Source organism: Vicugna pacos, chromosome 5 (genome assembly GCF_048564905.1).
Source record: "Vicugna pacos chromosome 5, VicPac4, whole genome shotgun sequence".
NCBI classification, from domain to species: Eukaryota; Metazoa; Chordata; class Mammalia; order Artiodactyla; family Camelidae; genus Vicugna; species Vicugna pacos.
The window spans coordinates 9,697,851-9,712,061 of NC_132991.1; the positions used below are offsets into that span (position 1 = coordinate 9,697,851).

The window sequence follows — 14,211 nt, forward strand, 5'->3', positions numbered from 1 at the left end:
GAAGGGATTAGATAGTAGTAACAGCCCTCGGCCACGAGGGGGCATCCACACAGAAAGCGTCAAGGGACTGCCCACCTTCTGACTCCAAGCAGAAGTGACTTTGCCTCAGTGTGAATAGAACAGAGAACCACGGGGACAGCAGTCAGAATGTCAGCAGGCACTGTCCTTAGGTAGGGAGGCAGGGGCTGTGGCCCTGCCAGCGTCTGCTGCAGTTCACAGAGTAACCAATAAATCCAGAGTGGGCCAAACCAGCCCAGCAGATCCCCCCTCAAATTCCACCCCGAAGACCTCTTGTCTCTCTGAGTGAAGGCTGCGCCTGCTGTGTACTTCCGAGGGGCTCTTGTCCCTTAGCTGTATGTCACCTCCACCAGGAAGGGGCCCTCAAGGCATACTCGCTCACCTTGGTGTCCCAGGTGCTTCCTGGACCAAGTTCACATCCTAGAAATGCTGCATTGAGCCTCTCAGTGCTCACCACCTTTTCTGTGGGCATGTGGAGGGGCCCAGATGTCCCACACAAGAGGGGTGAGGGGACAGCACCTGGGCAAGGCTCCAAATGAGAGATGGAGCCGACCTTGGAAACACTGGTCCACTGTTACCCCCTTCCTCTAGGTGAAGCTCTCCAGGAGCCCCCTGCCCTCCCCTTGGGTGCTACATGATCAGTCTTTTTTTTTTTTTTTTAGTTAAAAAATATTTTTTGACTTTTATTTAATATTTATTTATTTATTTAGTTTTCTTTCTTTCTTTCTTTTTTTAATGGAAGTACTGGGGCTTGAACCCAGAACCTTGTGCATGCTAAGCATGGGCTCTACAACTGAGTTTTACCCACCCCGCCAAGTGTGTGGACAACTTGGCTTGGCGCTGGTCCCCAGTTATTCAATCAAACACTAATCTAGGTGTTGCTGTGAAGGCAATTTTTAAAGATGTGATTAATGTCTCTAATCAGTTGACTTTAAATAGAGCATATTGCCTCGATAGTCTGGACGGGCCTGATTTAATCAGTTCAAAGACCTTAAGAGCAGAGTTAAGGTTTCCCCGAGAGGAAATTCCACCTGTGGATAAACAGCAGCTTCGGCCTGTGCCAGAGAATTCCAACCTGCCCCTCCGGATGGCCTGCCCTGTGGATTTTGGATTTGCCTAGCTGGCCCTTACAGTTATATAAGCCAATTCTTTGCAACAAATCCCTTAATATATATCTCCTATTTGTTCTGTTTCTCTGGTGGAATTCTACCTGTTACAGGTGTCTGGGCAAGCTCCCTGTGCCCAGGGAGGGGACAGTGAATCAGGGTGAGAGAATTATTTTGGTATCAGGGCGCTCACCGGATAGCAGTCAGTGTGCTAAGCCTTTGATCACATTTAACCCTCTGAGCATCAGGTGTCATGGATTCTATTATTATCCCTGTTTTATAGACGAAGCAACTGAGGCACAGAGGAGTTAAGCTACATGTCCAAGGTCACACGGCATGCTGCAGGCTAGGATCAGGAACTCCTGGCTCCAGAGCACAAGTTCCCAATCTTTTTGTACTAATAACCCCTTTGGCAGCCTGGTGAGGCCATGGACCCCTCCTCTGAAAGATTCTTTTCTATGCCTAAAATAAAATGCACAAGGTTACAAAGCAACTCATTTAGAAATAATTATCAAAATATTTAAAAGTACAAACTTATGATGTGCTAATACACGTGCTTTCCTATGAATGTGTTCCATTAACCAGGTTAGTGACGGTCCACGTGCCAGATGACTGCATCATAATATCTGTACTTGCTGTGCTGCACTGTGAGAATACCTGTGACTCTTCTTGGGGACAAAGGCACAAGTATTGTGGTTCCTTATTAGCTTCCTAACAGAAGGAAATGCTAAATTTCAACTAGGGTGATTAATAAAGATGTGTTTCTTCCCCATTCAAGTTTACAGCTCCCCCGAATGCTCCCTGATTGGACAGCAGACATTACCAGTCCTGGGTGCCTGCTTTGCAGGGATGATGGTGGAACAAGTTCATGGACATGAGTGAAGCCCGGGCACACGACAGGCACACGGCAGGCATGCCTTCCCCTCTGTCCATTCTGGGACTCAGGTGAGTAAGAAGAACGAAGGTCCCGGGGAGGATGCAGTCAGTGGGAACGGCTCCTGTGCCAAGCCCAACCCCTACAACCCCCGAGGGCAAGCTTGCTTTTGCTCTGGCACTGCTGGCTCCCAGGCCTGGGCCTGCTTGCATTCCCTACACGTCCGTGATGTCATGGGGACACCTGGCTCTGAAGCTCCCTCACTGTTCCTCTTGGAGACAGAGGCCGTGGACACCTATGTTTCCTGCAGACCCTTCTCGTGTTGGTGTCAGCGTGGACTGTACTCAGCCAGCTGGCTCACCCTCCTGCATGCAGAATATCTTCGCTGACCCGTGGCTGAGAAAGCCCAGTAGAGCATCTCCAAGTGGCGAGCCAGGAAGGGAGAGAGGGCGGGAGGAAGGCTGGCCCACCTCTCCTCCCATCTCTGGAGACGGGTGCCTGATGAACAGCATGGAGAGGCCCTCTCACCCCACATCCACCTCCCTTCCCCCTGAACCACCAGGCCAGCCCTGAAGAAAATTAATCTCCCAGCACAAGAGCTGATTTCAGCCCGAGCCTCACCCCTGCCTCTACGCCTTCCTCTCTTCATGTCACTTCTCACTGTGACAAGGCAGGAGAGAGGCAACTAAAATGCCCAAGTGTTCCTGGAGTGCCAGGCACTGTGAATACACGATCACACTTTGCTCCTTCCCAGCACGCCGCGAAGTGCTAAGACACCAATTTGACAGGTGAGGAAGCCCAGGTTTGGAGGGGAGTCATTCAGCAATGAGAGGCCAGGATCTGAACCCAGCACTGACACCGAGATCCATTCTCTTTCCACTTCCCAGGCTGCCTTCCCCTGGTCAGCTCTCTGGTACCCAGCTCCCAGGCTGCACAGCCATCTTCTCTCCTTCAGAAAGCCTCTATCACACCAATTCAGACTAAAGATTTGGGGGTTCAATAGGGTACCCTCCCATAGGGTATCTGCATTTTAAGAGGGCTTCAGGGAGGTAGCTGTGCTCAATTTTCAGAGAATGACTCTTTTGTGTGGCCCAGGGGCTGAGCAGGATTTGGGGGCTGGGGGGATAAAGAAAGTAAGGGTTGGAGTGGGATGGAGCTGAGAGCTTGGAGTCATCTGCGTGCACGTGGGAGTGTGTGAGGGAATGAGCGGGGTTAACATGTACCTCAATCCTCAAACCCTAAGAGGTAAGGAGTATTGCTAACTTTTTAAGATGAGAAACAGGTGTCAGGATGACAAGTGACTTGCTCAAGATCACACAGCTGGTAAGTGGCTGAGGCGTGAGCCATTCATGCTTTTCACATCATTGTGCTAGTCAGCGGTGGAGAACTTCATATGTCACCCTGTCCGGGCAACACCCAAGCATTCACAAGTAATTAATCATGTCTGTGATGAGCACCAAGTGTGTCCCAGCCTTTGTGCTACATCCTGAGGTCCTAGAGATAAATAGAACGTAGTTTTGCCCTTGAAGAAATCATAGTCCACTGGGGGGGGAGAGATACATAAAGTAATCATTTCAATTTACTTTGGCAAATTCTCTAATCAAAGGCGACTCAAAGCCAAAATGTTGCTCTAAGATTTTAGAGAGCATTTGATTTAATAGATTCACGGGAGACTTCTCCTAGGAAGAGACTCTTGAATTGGGTTTTGAAGGCTAAGAGGAATTCATCAGGAGTTTGAAGTAGTAAGGACATTCCAGGTGGAGAAAAAGAAACAGCCTGTACAAAGGGCTGTGTGGAACTTCTGTGGGAGCTGTCCGTAGACAGTGCCTTTCCCCAGCATTTCCCACTCCGGGTTTTACAAATATCAGTCACCTGCTAATAATAACGGTAGGTGACAGCTTTCTAGGGCTTATATTACATGCCAGGCACTCTGCTAAGAGCTCCCCGTGCATTAACTCATCTAACTTTCACAACAACCCTCTGAGGGAGGTGCTATTATCTGTGTGTCACAAATGAGGAGGCCATGGTACAGAGAGGTTGGGGAGCTTGTTCAGTGCCATACAGCTAGCCAGTGATAGAGCCAAGATTGGAACACAAGCGGAAGTGTTCTAGAATCCATGCTCTGGTGAGTACATAAAATCTGGCCAAGTATATCAGGGAGAAATAGCATAATGACTGTTAGCCTCATGAAGGTTCTGGAAAGTGCATTGGCTAAACAAACATACACATTCAAATTTTTTGACCGAAACAAATTTTAGTTAGAAATACTTTTTTTTTTTTTTGAGAATGAGCTCATGGAAAACCTTTGGGAATTGCTGCCTTGTGCCTAAGAGAGACTCTAATGGAAGCTGGACCCTTTGGCTGGGGAGTGGGGGCTGGTGGACTTTCCTGGTTCCTGATATCCCAAAGCAGGCGTGCCAGGTGGCCATCTTCTCACAGCGCTGCTGTGAGAATCCGCCAGTGCCAAGTGCTCCTTCCACATATTTTGCAACACAAGAGAAGAAAAATGATTAGAGTTTAGAGGAAGCCCATTTGGTGTTGTCATAGCTGCGTTTTTAGCTTTGTGCTTGATTTCTCTCTTTCTCCTGACTGGGAGGAGAAGTGGCTATTGGAGAAGGTTAGCAGTTGCCTCATTACAGCTGTGTCTCATGTTTTGTGTGTGTGTGTGTGTGTGTGTGTGTGTGTGTGACTGTCTGTCTGTCAGAGTGGGTGCACAGGATGAGTAGCCAAGAGGAAGGAAAGTTGGGAGCCAGAGAGGAAAGAGCAGATCCCCTCCACTACCCAACCTCTGGCCTAGCCAGCGGGGAAGTCTCTTATGCAGGGGTGAGGCCAGGATAGAGAGGGCATATGTGGCGTGTCTAAAGTTTCCACACAGAGCTATGGTCTCACGTCAAAGTCGGGGAACATGAGTTAATTCTTGGATTTCTGAAACCTGATCCCTTCCTGTCAAGGGAAGTCTGGCAGCCACAGCCATTAGCACCATGGACAGAGGCAGGCCTGCCAGGTACACCCTGGGGAAGGGCTGGACTTTGCTTGCTCAAGAAACAGAGACTGATGGAACTGTGTTTTAATAGGATCACAGGGTATTTTTGTACTGCGGGATGGTGTCTTAGCTAGACTTGCTGTCATCCACACCCCCTCCCCCAACCCATATTGGATCAAATGAACACAGGATTCTAAAGAAAACAGATGCTTACCAGGGACCCAGAAGATGGTGACAAGGGAAGTCACTGAAAGATGGTACCAGAAGATGTATTCATGTGCTCCAGGAGTTCACAGCAACGGCTGAGGTCCCAGGAGCACTGCGACACTGTATTGTTGGATTCCCTGCCTTGTCTGTGTCTTCAGGGCCAGGAAGTATCTTTAGCTGCCCTGTTAATGTTGGTGTGGTGGGCGGAGGTCCCTGCTCCATAGCCAAGTTCTACATCTGCATGAACAAAGAGCTGGGTCTCCCTCTAGGGCTAAACCTTGCGGTTCTGGATGAACTTTTGGATCAAAAGCCTGTTTCCCTCGGCAATCCATAGGTGTGTTTTCCAGACATGGAAACTTGCTTTATTAACAACACAAAGTATGCACAAGCTTTCAAAGAAAACACAAACAAGAAGTTACACTTCTCTAGCGGCCTCTGGGGCTGTTGGTGGCTTGCTGTACTGCCCAGGGGAAAACACACCCAGCATTGGATTTCCTGTCTTATTCTCTTTCATCCCACAAATGCATGTTGAGTGGGCAGTCAGTCCCAGTGGAATAGGAAACCAAATGGCAGGATCTTTGCCTGAAGACCATACAGCCTCCCAGAAGGGAAAAGTCACTCAGAGAAGCAGGATACTGCAAAGGCTATCAGATTTCCACTTGTCACATGTGTCACCCCCAGTCCCAGGCATAGATGGTTTGGGTGAGGCAAGGTCCCTGTTGGTGGATGTTATCAGGAAGGCAAGAGAGGAAGCTGGAAAAGTAATCTGTGTAAGCTTACTCAGCCAGCAAGAGCAGGGTGTTCCTGCTTTTAGCTAGATTCCCCCATATCTTGCACATAGTAGGCACTCAGTAAATCCTTACCACCTGGATGAATAATTCCAGTGCCTGCTAAAGGACTGAGAAGAGCAGGGTGGGCAATGTGGCTTGAATGCCTGGCACACTGTGGCTCAGCGGGGGAGTCCTTGCTGAAACCACTATCCCCTGGGGTTTTAGAGAGAGCTGTCTCTGGCAGCTGGAGGCGTTACAGGGGGCTTGGACCCTGGAGAAAGCAGATCAGGGACAGCTACAGACTCGCAGCTCTGTGAAGACTCAGTCAGGGCCAGCTCCTCAGAGCAGACACAATCTAGGCTCCAGCCGCAGTCTCTGAGAGAGCCAGGCAAGGACTCACAGGGGCTGGCTGACCCTCTTGACTCAAAAGTGTTGCTGCTGCTTCTGGGCTAATGGGCCTGGCGGGCACTTCCTTATTGGCTCCTGAGTAGGGCTGCCTGACTGTCTTCAGGGGCTGAGGCTGGAGTGCTCTTACTCCTCCCGCTTTGGCTGTGAGCATCTCGGGAGCTAGAGCTGGAAATGGAAACAGAACCCTCAGGTCACGGTGGCCTAGTCTCTCAGAAGAGCGGGAGCCTGTGTGCTCAGACTCACGCACCCTCCGGGACTGTTGGCCACCTGTTACTGCCTGAAAGGACTGGAAGAGGCTGTGGTACCCAGACCCCATAGAATGCCCAGCCCAGTGCCCAGCACAGGGTGGAAAATATTATTTCCCTTATCCTTTTTTTTTCAAAGCCATCACTCAGTAAATACAGTCAAAGACAGAGGGGCTGGGTGCTGGATATACAAAGAAATGTTCAGGGCAATGCTTACAGTAATAGCTCCAGAAAGTCCAAAAGTGATGCATAAAGAAAACGGAGCTGGGGGGCAGTGTAATCAATATTTGTGGGGAGTGGGGGCTTTCTGGGAAAGGTAGCACATGCAACTCACTGTCTACACCAGCCCTGCACAGTCCCCTCTGCTCTGTATAGACCAGCCTCTCCACTGTGCCCCAAGCACCCCTTGGGAGGCTCCACTACCGTTATCCACCCAGATTGCGTATCAGTTCAGATATCACCTGTGCTTTGAGGTTATTCTGTCTCTTCATCTTGGGACAGGCTTCCTCAAGTGCCATGGCCACAGTGCCTTGGTTTTAACAGCCTCTTCCTGCCTGTCCCCTTGTCTACACCACCTAACTAAATGTCTTACGTGGATGCTCAGCTGCTTTCTATGTATTAGTCTTGTCCCTCCAACTACACTATGAGCTCTTTGGCAAGGACCTTATCTTGAACCCTCCCTTCCATGCCCCCACCCACCCATCTCCAGCACAGCACAGTAGTCTGCACATGGTAGTTGCTCAATAAAATTCTTACTGAGAGAATGAGTGAGCAAATAAATGAATGAATAAGAAACGAACAAAGAAAGGGAAGGAGGAAAAAGGAAAGAAAGATGGAAGGAAGGAAGGGAGGAAGGAAGGAAGGAAAACCACTGGTTTCTGCAAAGGCTAACAGGAAATTGAGTGACTGACAAACTTGGCGCTCTTTCTTTGCCCTCCTTTCTTGCTCTTCCACCATAAAGAGTAAATTAAAAATTTTTTTTTACTCCTGAGAAAACCATGACATGAGACAACATAAGGCTTGCCGAACAGCTAGGATGGAAGGGACCACACCTGTATTGTTCTCCACTGCAGACTTGGCTCATGGCACAGTGGCTGGCATACAATAGGGGCCAATAAATATTTGTGGAACAGATGAATGATACAATGCATGAATGAATAAATGACATGATTCCTGCCCTACTGGAGCTCACACTCGATATGGAAAGGATAACAAGTCAACAAAAATTTGATTGTATGATACATGATGGCAAAGGGAGATACAGTCAAGTTACTTTAAGGGTACATGGGCAAGAATTGTTAATTCTGCTTAAGGAGGGGTTAGGGAAGACTTCTGACAAGGGACTTGGCTGGGATTTGAAGGATAATTAGGGATGAGTCAGAGGGATGAGGGGGGACAGGCATCCCAGGTTGAAGACACTAAATGCAGATGAATGAAGAGTGGGGCTCATTGCTGGCGGGAATCATTAAAGTCCCAGATAAGACAATGTGTGACCAAATATCAAGCTATAGGTCACAGACCACTAAGGCTTTATGACATGAGAGGGGGAGGTGACTGGTTGGGTACATAGTAGATTGTCAATGGATATCGGTGGAAGGAATGCAGCCTGGATTATAAGGCTAATTTGGGACAGATTTGAATCATTACTGGGCCTTGAAATGTAAAACCACAGTCTAAGTGGAAGGCAATATGCTAATAAAGTTCATAATTAATATTAATGAGAATATAGTAACTGATGGTGACGTGGATCACTCAGGGGGAGCAGAAGCCAGGCAGATGAGGAGGTGTGTCAAACACTCCAGCAGGCCACTCAGTCTGGCTTTGCCACGTGAAAGAGAGGGAGGACCTCATGACTCACGTTGCTGGTGGGGAGGAGGGTGCCAGCTCTCAGCCTGCTCTAGCTGCTGCTGTCCCTTTCCTGTCCCTTCTGCCTGCAAGGCCGTAGTTGCTCCCAGGAATGCCAATCCCCAGTAATGCTGATCCCCAGGAAAGGCTGCATTGCCAGAGGTCTGTAAGAATGACAGCATGAGTCTCAGATATTTGCCCATCCTTGCCTCTTTCCTGCCTAGATCCTGTAGGGGCAAAAGCCCTGGGATTTGGGGATGAGTGGTCTTCAGGGCTGAGGAATTCAAACTGAGTTTCTGCCTGGAAGATGTTTGTCCAGATGGAACTGGTGACTGGAAACACTGGGCAGTCTTGATAGAGGGCAGGAAGCCAGAGCGGGGTCAGTCTGTGGGGGCTGTGGGAGGGGTGGTGCAGTCACTGATCTCTGCTTCCGAGAAAGTTAGAGCATGTGGATGATCATTGGGTCTCTCTGTGTTTTAAAATCCATTTCCCCCACCCTGTTTACTGCCCATGCATCTCACTTTAGTGGTCTTAAGCGTGATGGTGGAGGTCCAAAGTATCAGTTGTTATAAGAGTCAGCTATTGGTCTAAGGCCTTTCTTAATTAACTCATTTAATTTCTCAATAACTTGGAGGCAGGGATGTTTGTCATTCCCGTTCTTCACACATGGACACTGAGGCTCAGGGAGGTGAAGCAATTTGCCTAAGTTCACACAGGAAGCTGTAGAGCCAGAACAGAGAGTGTGGCTCCCTAGTTCTAGAGGTGGCCCTAAGGCAGGGAAGGGAGGGCTCCCAGGACCCAGCAAACCAGTGGAGCCTGTGGCTAGGAGCTAGCTGCCAGTGCTGTGTTCACTGCCAGGTTCTCAGAGCCCCTGGTCTGCGTGGGAGGAGGAGTCCAGCTCCATCATACGGGTGAAGGACATGGGGCAAGCACCTCACCCTTTCTAAGCCTTTGTTTTCTCATCTGAACAATGGGAGAATGATTGCTAATCTGGAGTATTGGGAGGAGTAAGTGAAGTGGCACGTGCAAAGGGCCTGATGCACCACAGTAGGTGCTCAACAAATAAGTCCCTTCTCCCCCTTCTCTCCTGGGTCCTGTTTACTTCAGGCGAGGTTTAGTCATCTGTTCCACAAATCTGCACTGAGAGCCTACCAGGTGCCAGATCTGTCATGCCCTGGAAGATAACACCGAAGGAGGAAGAGGCTGGAGCAGCGTGAAACAGGGAGGGGAACTGACCCAGTATGACCAGAAGGAAACAAAATGGATTTTTAAGTAACCCACGAGAACACAATACCTGAGAAATGAATGTTCTCCTCAGAGCAATAGCCTCAGGAGGGCGCATGGTGGTTCCAGAAATACTGATGCTCTGAAAACACTGACATCAGCCACTGATTATCCTCCCAGGCCCGGCCTGGTGCATTCTCCTGTGAGGGAGGGCTGGAGCAGGAGTCTGCCTTTTAGGAAAACGGAGTCTTGGAGCAGGGAACGACCTGCCCAAAGTCGCACACAGGGCAAGAGCAGAATCAGAAGACAGGGCTGTTGATTTCTGAGCTGGAGCTTTTTCCACTACACAGAAACATCTCCCATCCATCCTTTATCTTCACAAGCTGCACTGGAAATGGATAGTTTCCTTCGAAACTGGGTGTCACAGCTTTGGCTCAGAATAGCTTTGGAGTATTTTTTAAATAACTAAACCCACCTCAGTAGGAGGAACTGGGGATGTCCAAAGGCACCTGTCTGGATCTGTCTTGTAGTGTCAGGCTGTGAGTTGACGCTGAGTGTGCCAAGGTTGTCATCAATTGCTGGGTGTCAGGGATCTGGATTTAAATGAATTGTATGCAGAGGACAAGGGCCAGCCATTCTCTGGCTGGAAGAAAGAGGCTGAGGCTACTAACTTGTGTATTTGGAGCTTTGGGTTTTTCAAAGAGTCATTCAAAGAGTTGGTGGGGTGGCCTTCTGAGGCCTATTACAGCAGCCTGGGATCCTCAGGCTAGGGTTCTGAAAGACCTTCCAGAAGTGAGATTCATTTTATTCTGAGCAAGTAACTCAGAAGGGCTTTCGGAAAGTTCTTTGCTCTTGGGGCTCATGGGGCTGATGTTCTTGACTTGCTGGGTTTAGGTCTGGTCCTGCTTACAGCCAGGGGGATGGATTAGGTGTCCCCGGAAAGAACCTTGCTGACATCGGGAATCCGGGAGCCTTCGTGGCCAAGTGGAGGGGCCTGTGTGGGCCCTTGAGTGTGCGGTGGGTGGGAGGCGCATGAGTGTGGCCACCGGTGGGTGTGCCTTGAGGAGCTGAGCCCGGGCTGCGCCCGCGGCGCCCACTTGTGGCTCCCAGGCGCCGCCAGGAGGAACCGCGCCTTTGCCGCCTCTGCCGAGGACGCCGCCCGATAGGAGGAGGACCGAAGGCTGATGACATGAGGGCGCCGTCTCCCGAGTGATGGCAGCGCGCGCTGCCTCGCCGCCTCCGCTGCTCAGCCCCGGACTCCTTACGTCAGGGTAGCTGGGTTCCCCCCTCCGCGCGGGAGCCAGCGAGCAGCGGGAGAGCAGAGCAGAGCGCGCCGCGGAGCCCGGGAGCCCTCACTGCGCGCGGATCCCCGCCGAGCCCAGCCGAGCAGGGCAGGAGGCAGCGCCGCCGAGCCCTCGCGGGACGCCGCCTCCGCACCCAGCGCTACCGGCCGCCGCCACCGGGACCCGTGGGGCGCCGGGCTCGTCCTGTGCGCCCCCCGCCATGCGCTCCGGGCTACGCGGCTTTCCCGAGCAGCCCCAGTGCGGTGGGCATCGGCGCCTGGGCCGGGACGCCTCTTGCTGAAGTAGTTGAGCGCCCGGAGCAGGGGTCGCCACGTCGGGGGCTCGGCCGGGACCCGCGGAGTCGGCCCCCGAGCGCGGGGAGCGGGGCCGCCCGCGCCGCCCCACCATTACCTCCCCAGGCGGCAAGGAGGAGCTGGTGGCGGTCGCCTCCCGGCTGTGGCAGCGGCGGCGGCGCGCCTGCTTGGCGGCCGTCGGCGTGCTCCTGGCCATGGCGCTGGGGCTGCTCATCGCCCTGCCGTTGCTGTTGCAGGCGGCACCCCCCGGCGCGGCTCACTACGAGATGATGGGCACCTGCCGCATGATCTGCGACCCCTACAGCGCTGCACCCGGAGGGGGGCCCGCGGGCGCTAAGGCTCCGCCGCCCGGACCCAGCACTGCCGCCCTGGAAGTCATGCAGGACCTGAGCGCCAACCCTCCGCCCCCTTTCATCCAGGGACCCAAGGGCGACCCAGGGCGACCCGGCAAGCCGGGGCCGCGGGGCCCCCCAGGAGAGCCGGGCCCACCTGGACCCAGGGGTCCCCCGGGAGAGAAGGGCGACTTGGGGCGGCCCGGGCTGCCCGGGCTGCAGCTGACGGCTGGCGCGTCAGGCGGTGTCGGGGTGGTGGGTGGCGGAACCGGGGGCGGCGGCGATTCCGAGGGCGAAGTGACCGGCGCGCTGAGCGCCGCCTTCAGCGGTCCCAAGATCGCCTTCTACGTGGGTCTTAAGAGCCCCCACGAAGGCTACGAGGTGCTCAAGTTCGACGACGTGGTCACCAATCTCGGCAATCACTACGACCCCACTACGGGCAAGTTCAGCTGCCAGGTGCGTGGCATCTACTTCTTCACCTACCACATCCTCATGCGCGGCGGCGACGGCACCAGCATGTGGGCGGACCTCTGCAAGAACGGGCAGGTCAGTGACCCCTCCCCTACTCCTGCAAATCCCAGTAGACCCCAGTTCCCACCGCCTGGGAAACCAGCCTCCTTCCTCCCCACTCGAGAGCGCCCTAGCTAGCCCCGGGAAGGAGCGCAGCACAACACTGTTTCCCAATGCGCCCTGGTGGCATTTATCCAAATGTAGCTCCAGAGGTTGTGTTCCCAGCGCCCGGAGACCCCGCTACCAAACTGCACTCTCCCGCAATTGCTATATCCGCCTTCAGCCCCGTGGGGTCCTCGGAAACCTCATTCTTCTTTAGCTCCCTGTGCGCCCCGTTCTCCCCTGTGCCCTCCCTTCTCCTTTCCTCTCGCCCCGGCCCCTGGTTCCCACCTTTTCCCGCTGGGTCAGTGCCCACGAAGTCCTCTCTCCCCCTCCTTCCCGGACTCGGCGGCTGCGGAGAATAGGGGACCGGGAAGGAGTTGGCTAAGTTGGAGAGAGACCGTGGAGCCTGGGTGGGAGCGTGGACCCTGGACCCGCGGGCGGAAGACGGGCCAAAGGTGGCGGCACTTGGGGGACGGGCAAGGGCCCAGGCAGAGGTACCCGGGCCCACCCGCTCTGGCATCTCGCCCCCAGGTCCGGGCCAGCGCCATTGCGCAGGACGCCGACCAGAACTACGACTATGCCAGCAACAGCGTGGTGCTGCACCTTGATTCAGGGGATGAGGTGTACGTGAAGCTGGACGGCGGGAAGGCGCACGGAGGCAATAACAACAAATACAGCACGTTCTCGGGCTTTCTTCTGTACCCGGATTAGAGGCGCAGGGAGCGCGAGGTGGGGCCTCTAGGCCGCCCTAGGCCCACGGGGGCGCTCTGCTCTTTGTGGAGGACCGCTCTTGCTTCCTGACACTTCATGACACTTCCTGACATCGTTGGAAAAGACACATCCTTGCTGTCCTTCCTGCCCCTCTCCCGACCTCAGTTGTGTCTGCCATTCGCCACGGTCTGGGCTGTGCTTCTGGCCCCTGTCCCCAACCCAGGAAGGGCGAGGGGGATGCCCAAGTGGAGAAATGGGTGTGAACCTGAACCCCAGCGAGGCAGCAGCACAGACTTGGCAAACTGATTAGACTGGACAGGTGCGGCCGGGATACCTGCCCTCTTCCTGTCCCCCTCCTCCTCCCAGTGTCCTGAGATTCAGGGCTCCCAGCCCTGGCCACTGATGTCGGCCAAAGTGAGCAAGAGCTCCCTGGCATGTTGTTCTTTGTGACCTAAAATACTTGGCAAATGTCCCTGTCCATCAGCCAAAATCCCACCCTCAGCAGAATCCCAGCAAACAGAAAAATCACCTCCCCACCGCGGTCCCGCCTCAGATCCACCACGATGCATTAAATTATGTTTTTAGACTCTGGGCTCCAATGTCTGTATCAGCGTGGCCCCAGGACCGGGCCTCCAGATGTCCTCCTTGACCATAAATACCTAGAATACCTCCATCTATGCCCGGCTGGCCAGCCTTTTCCCTGCCACCTGGGGTGGGTGAAAAGATGTGGGGAGATGTGACAGCAGCATGTCACCCTGATGGGGAGGGGGAGTCTCCACTGGGCAGAGCAGCAGCCCTGAACTGCAGGGGCCTAGAGGTGGGTGGGAGGGAGAGTTAGAGGGTGACAGGAGAGGGAGGTTTGGATCTTCAGGCTACAAGCCTAGAAGGAGGTCAAAGGACAGGAGTTTCTGGAGAAGGAAAAGAAAGAGGAGGTGTTTCAGCAAAATGAGAGGCATGAAAGAGGCATTAGCCATCAGGTGATCTCTGAGCTGTTTGCCCCTAAAAGGAAGTGTAGAAGTCCCCGAAGAAACACACCCACTCAGGCACATAGTCCACTCTGTATATGTTAACACACCCCCCAGCTGGGTCTGTCCTCCGTTAAGGAGCTGGTAAACTGCTGGTAAACTGGGGCAATTCTGTGGACCATCCAGCTCCCTGAAGTCACCCAGAGCTGTGTTGTAAGTGAGATAAGCTGTATTCCTTGGGGTGGGACACCCCTTTTGGAGGGGTCTTCCCTTCCCGTGTACACAAGGATGTGGGGCACCTGTCCCCAACCCAC

At 53.2% G+C, this 14,211-nt stretch overlaps 1 protein-coding gene across 3 annotated transcripts; it reads left to right on the forward strand.

The window, feature by feature from the left end:
* The first annotated feature begins 11,471 nt into the window (after positions 1–11,471).
* On the forward strand, positions 11,472–13,689 carry C1QL2 (complement C1q like 2). Of its 3 annotated transcripts, none has more exons than XM_072962084.1 (3): positions 11,472–11,855; positions 11,901–12,155; positions 12,753–13,475. In XM_072962084.1, exons 1-3 carry the CDS (start codon positions 11,472–11,474, stop codon positions 12,930–12,932), a joined length of 819 nt encoding a protein of 272 aa, XP_072818185.1. In that variant the 3' UTR covers positions 12,933–13,475. The 3 variants fall into 3 exon arrangements, with proteins under 3 accessions (XP_072818185.1, XP_072818186.1, XP_006196307.2); XM_072962085.1 differs by having other exon boundaries at positions 11,472–11,850; positions 11,908–12,155; XM_006196245.4 differs by having other exon boundaries at positions 11,472–12,155; positions 12,753–13,689.
* Positions 13,690–14,211: the final 522 nt, after the last annotated feature.

Bases quoted from the DNA above. Each gene is read 5' to 3' on its own strand.
- C1QL2 (XM_006196245.4), top strand. From the start codon at position 11,472: ATGGCGCTGGGGCTGCTCATCGCCCTGCCGTTGCTGTTGCAGGCGGCA. The intron at 12,156-12,752 runs GTCAGTGACCCC...TCTCGCCCCCAG, and splicing joins ACCTCTGCAAGAACGGGCAG to GTCCGGGCCAGCGCCATTGC.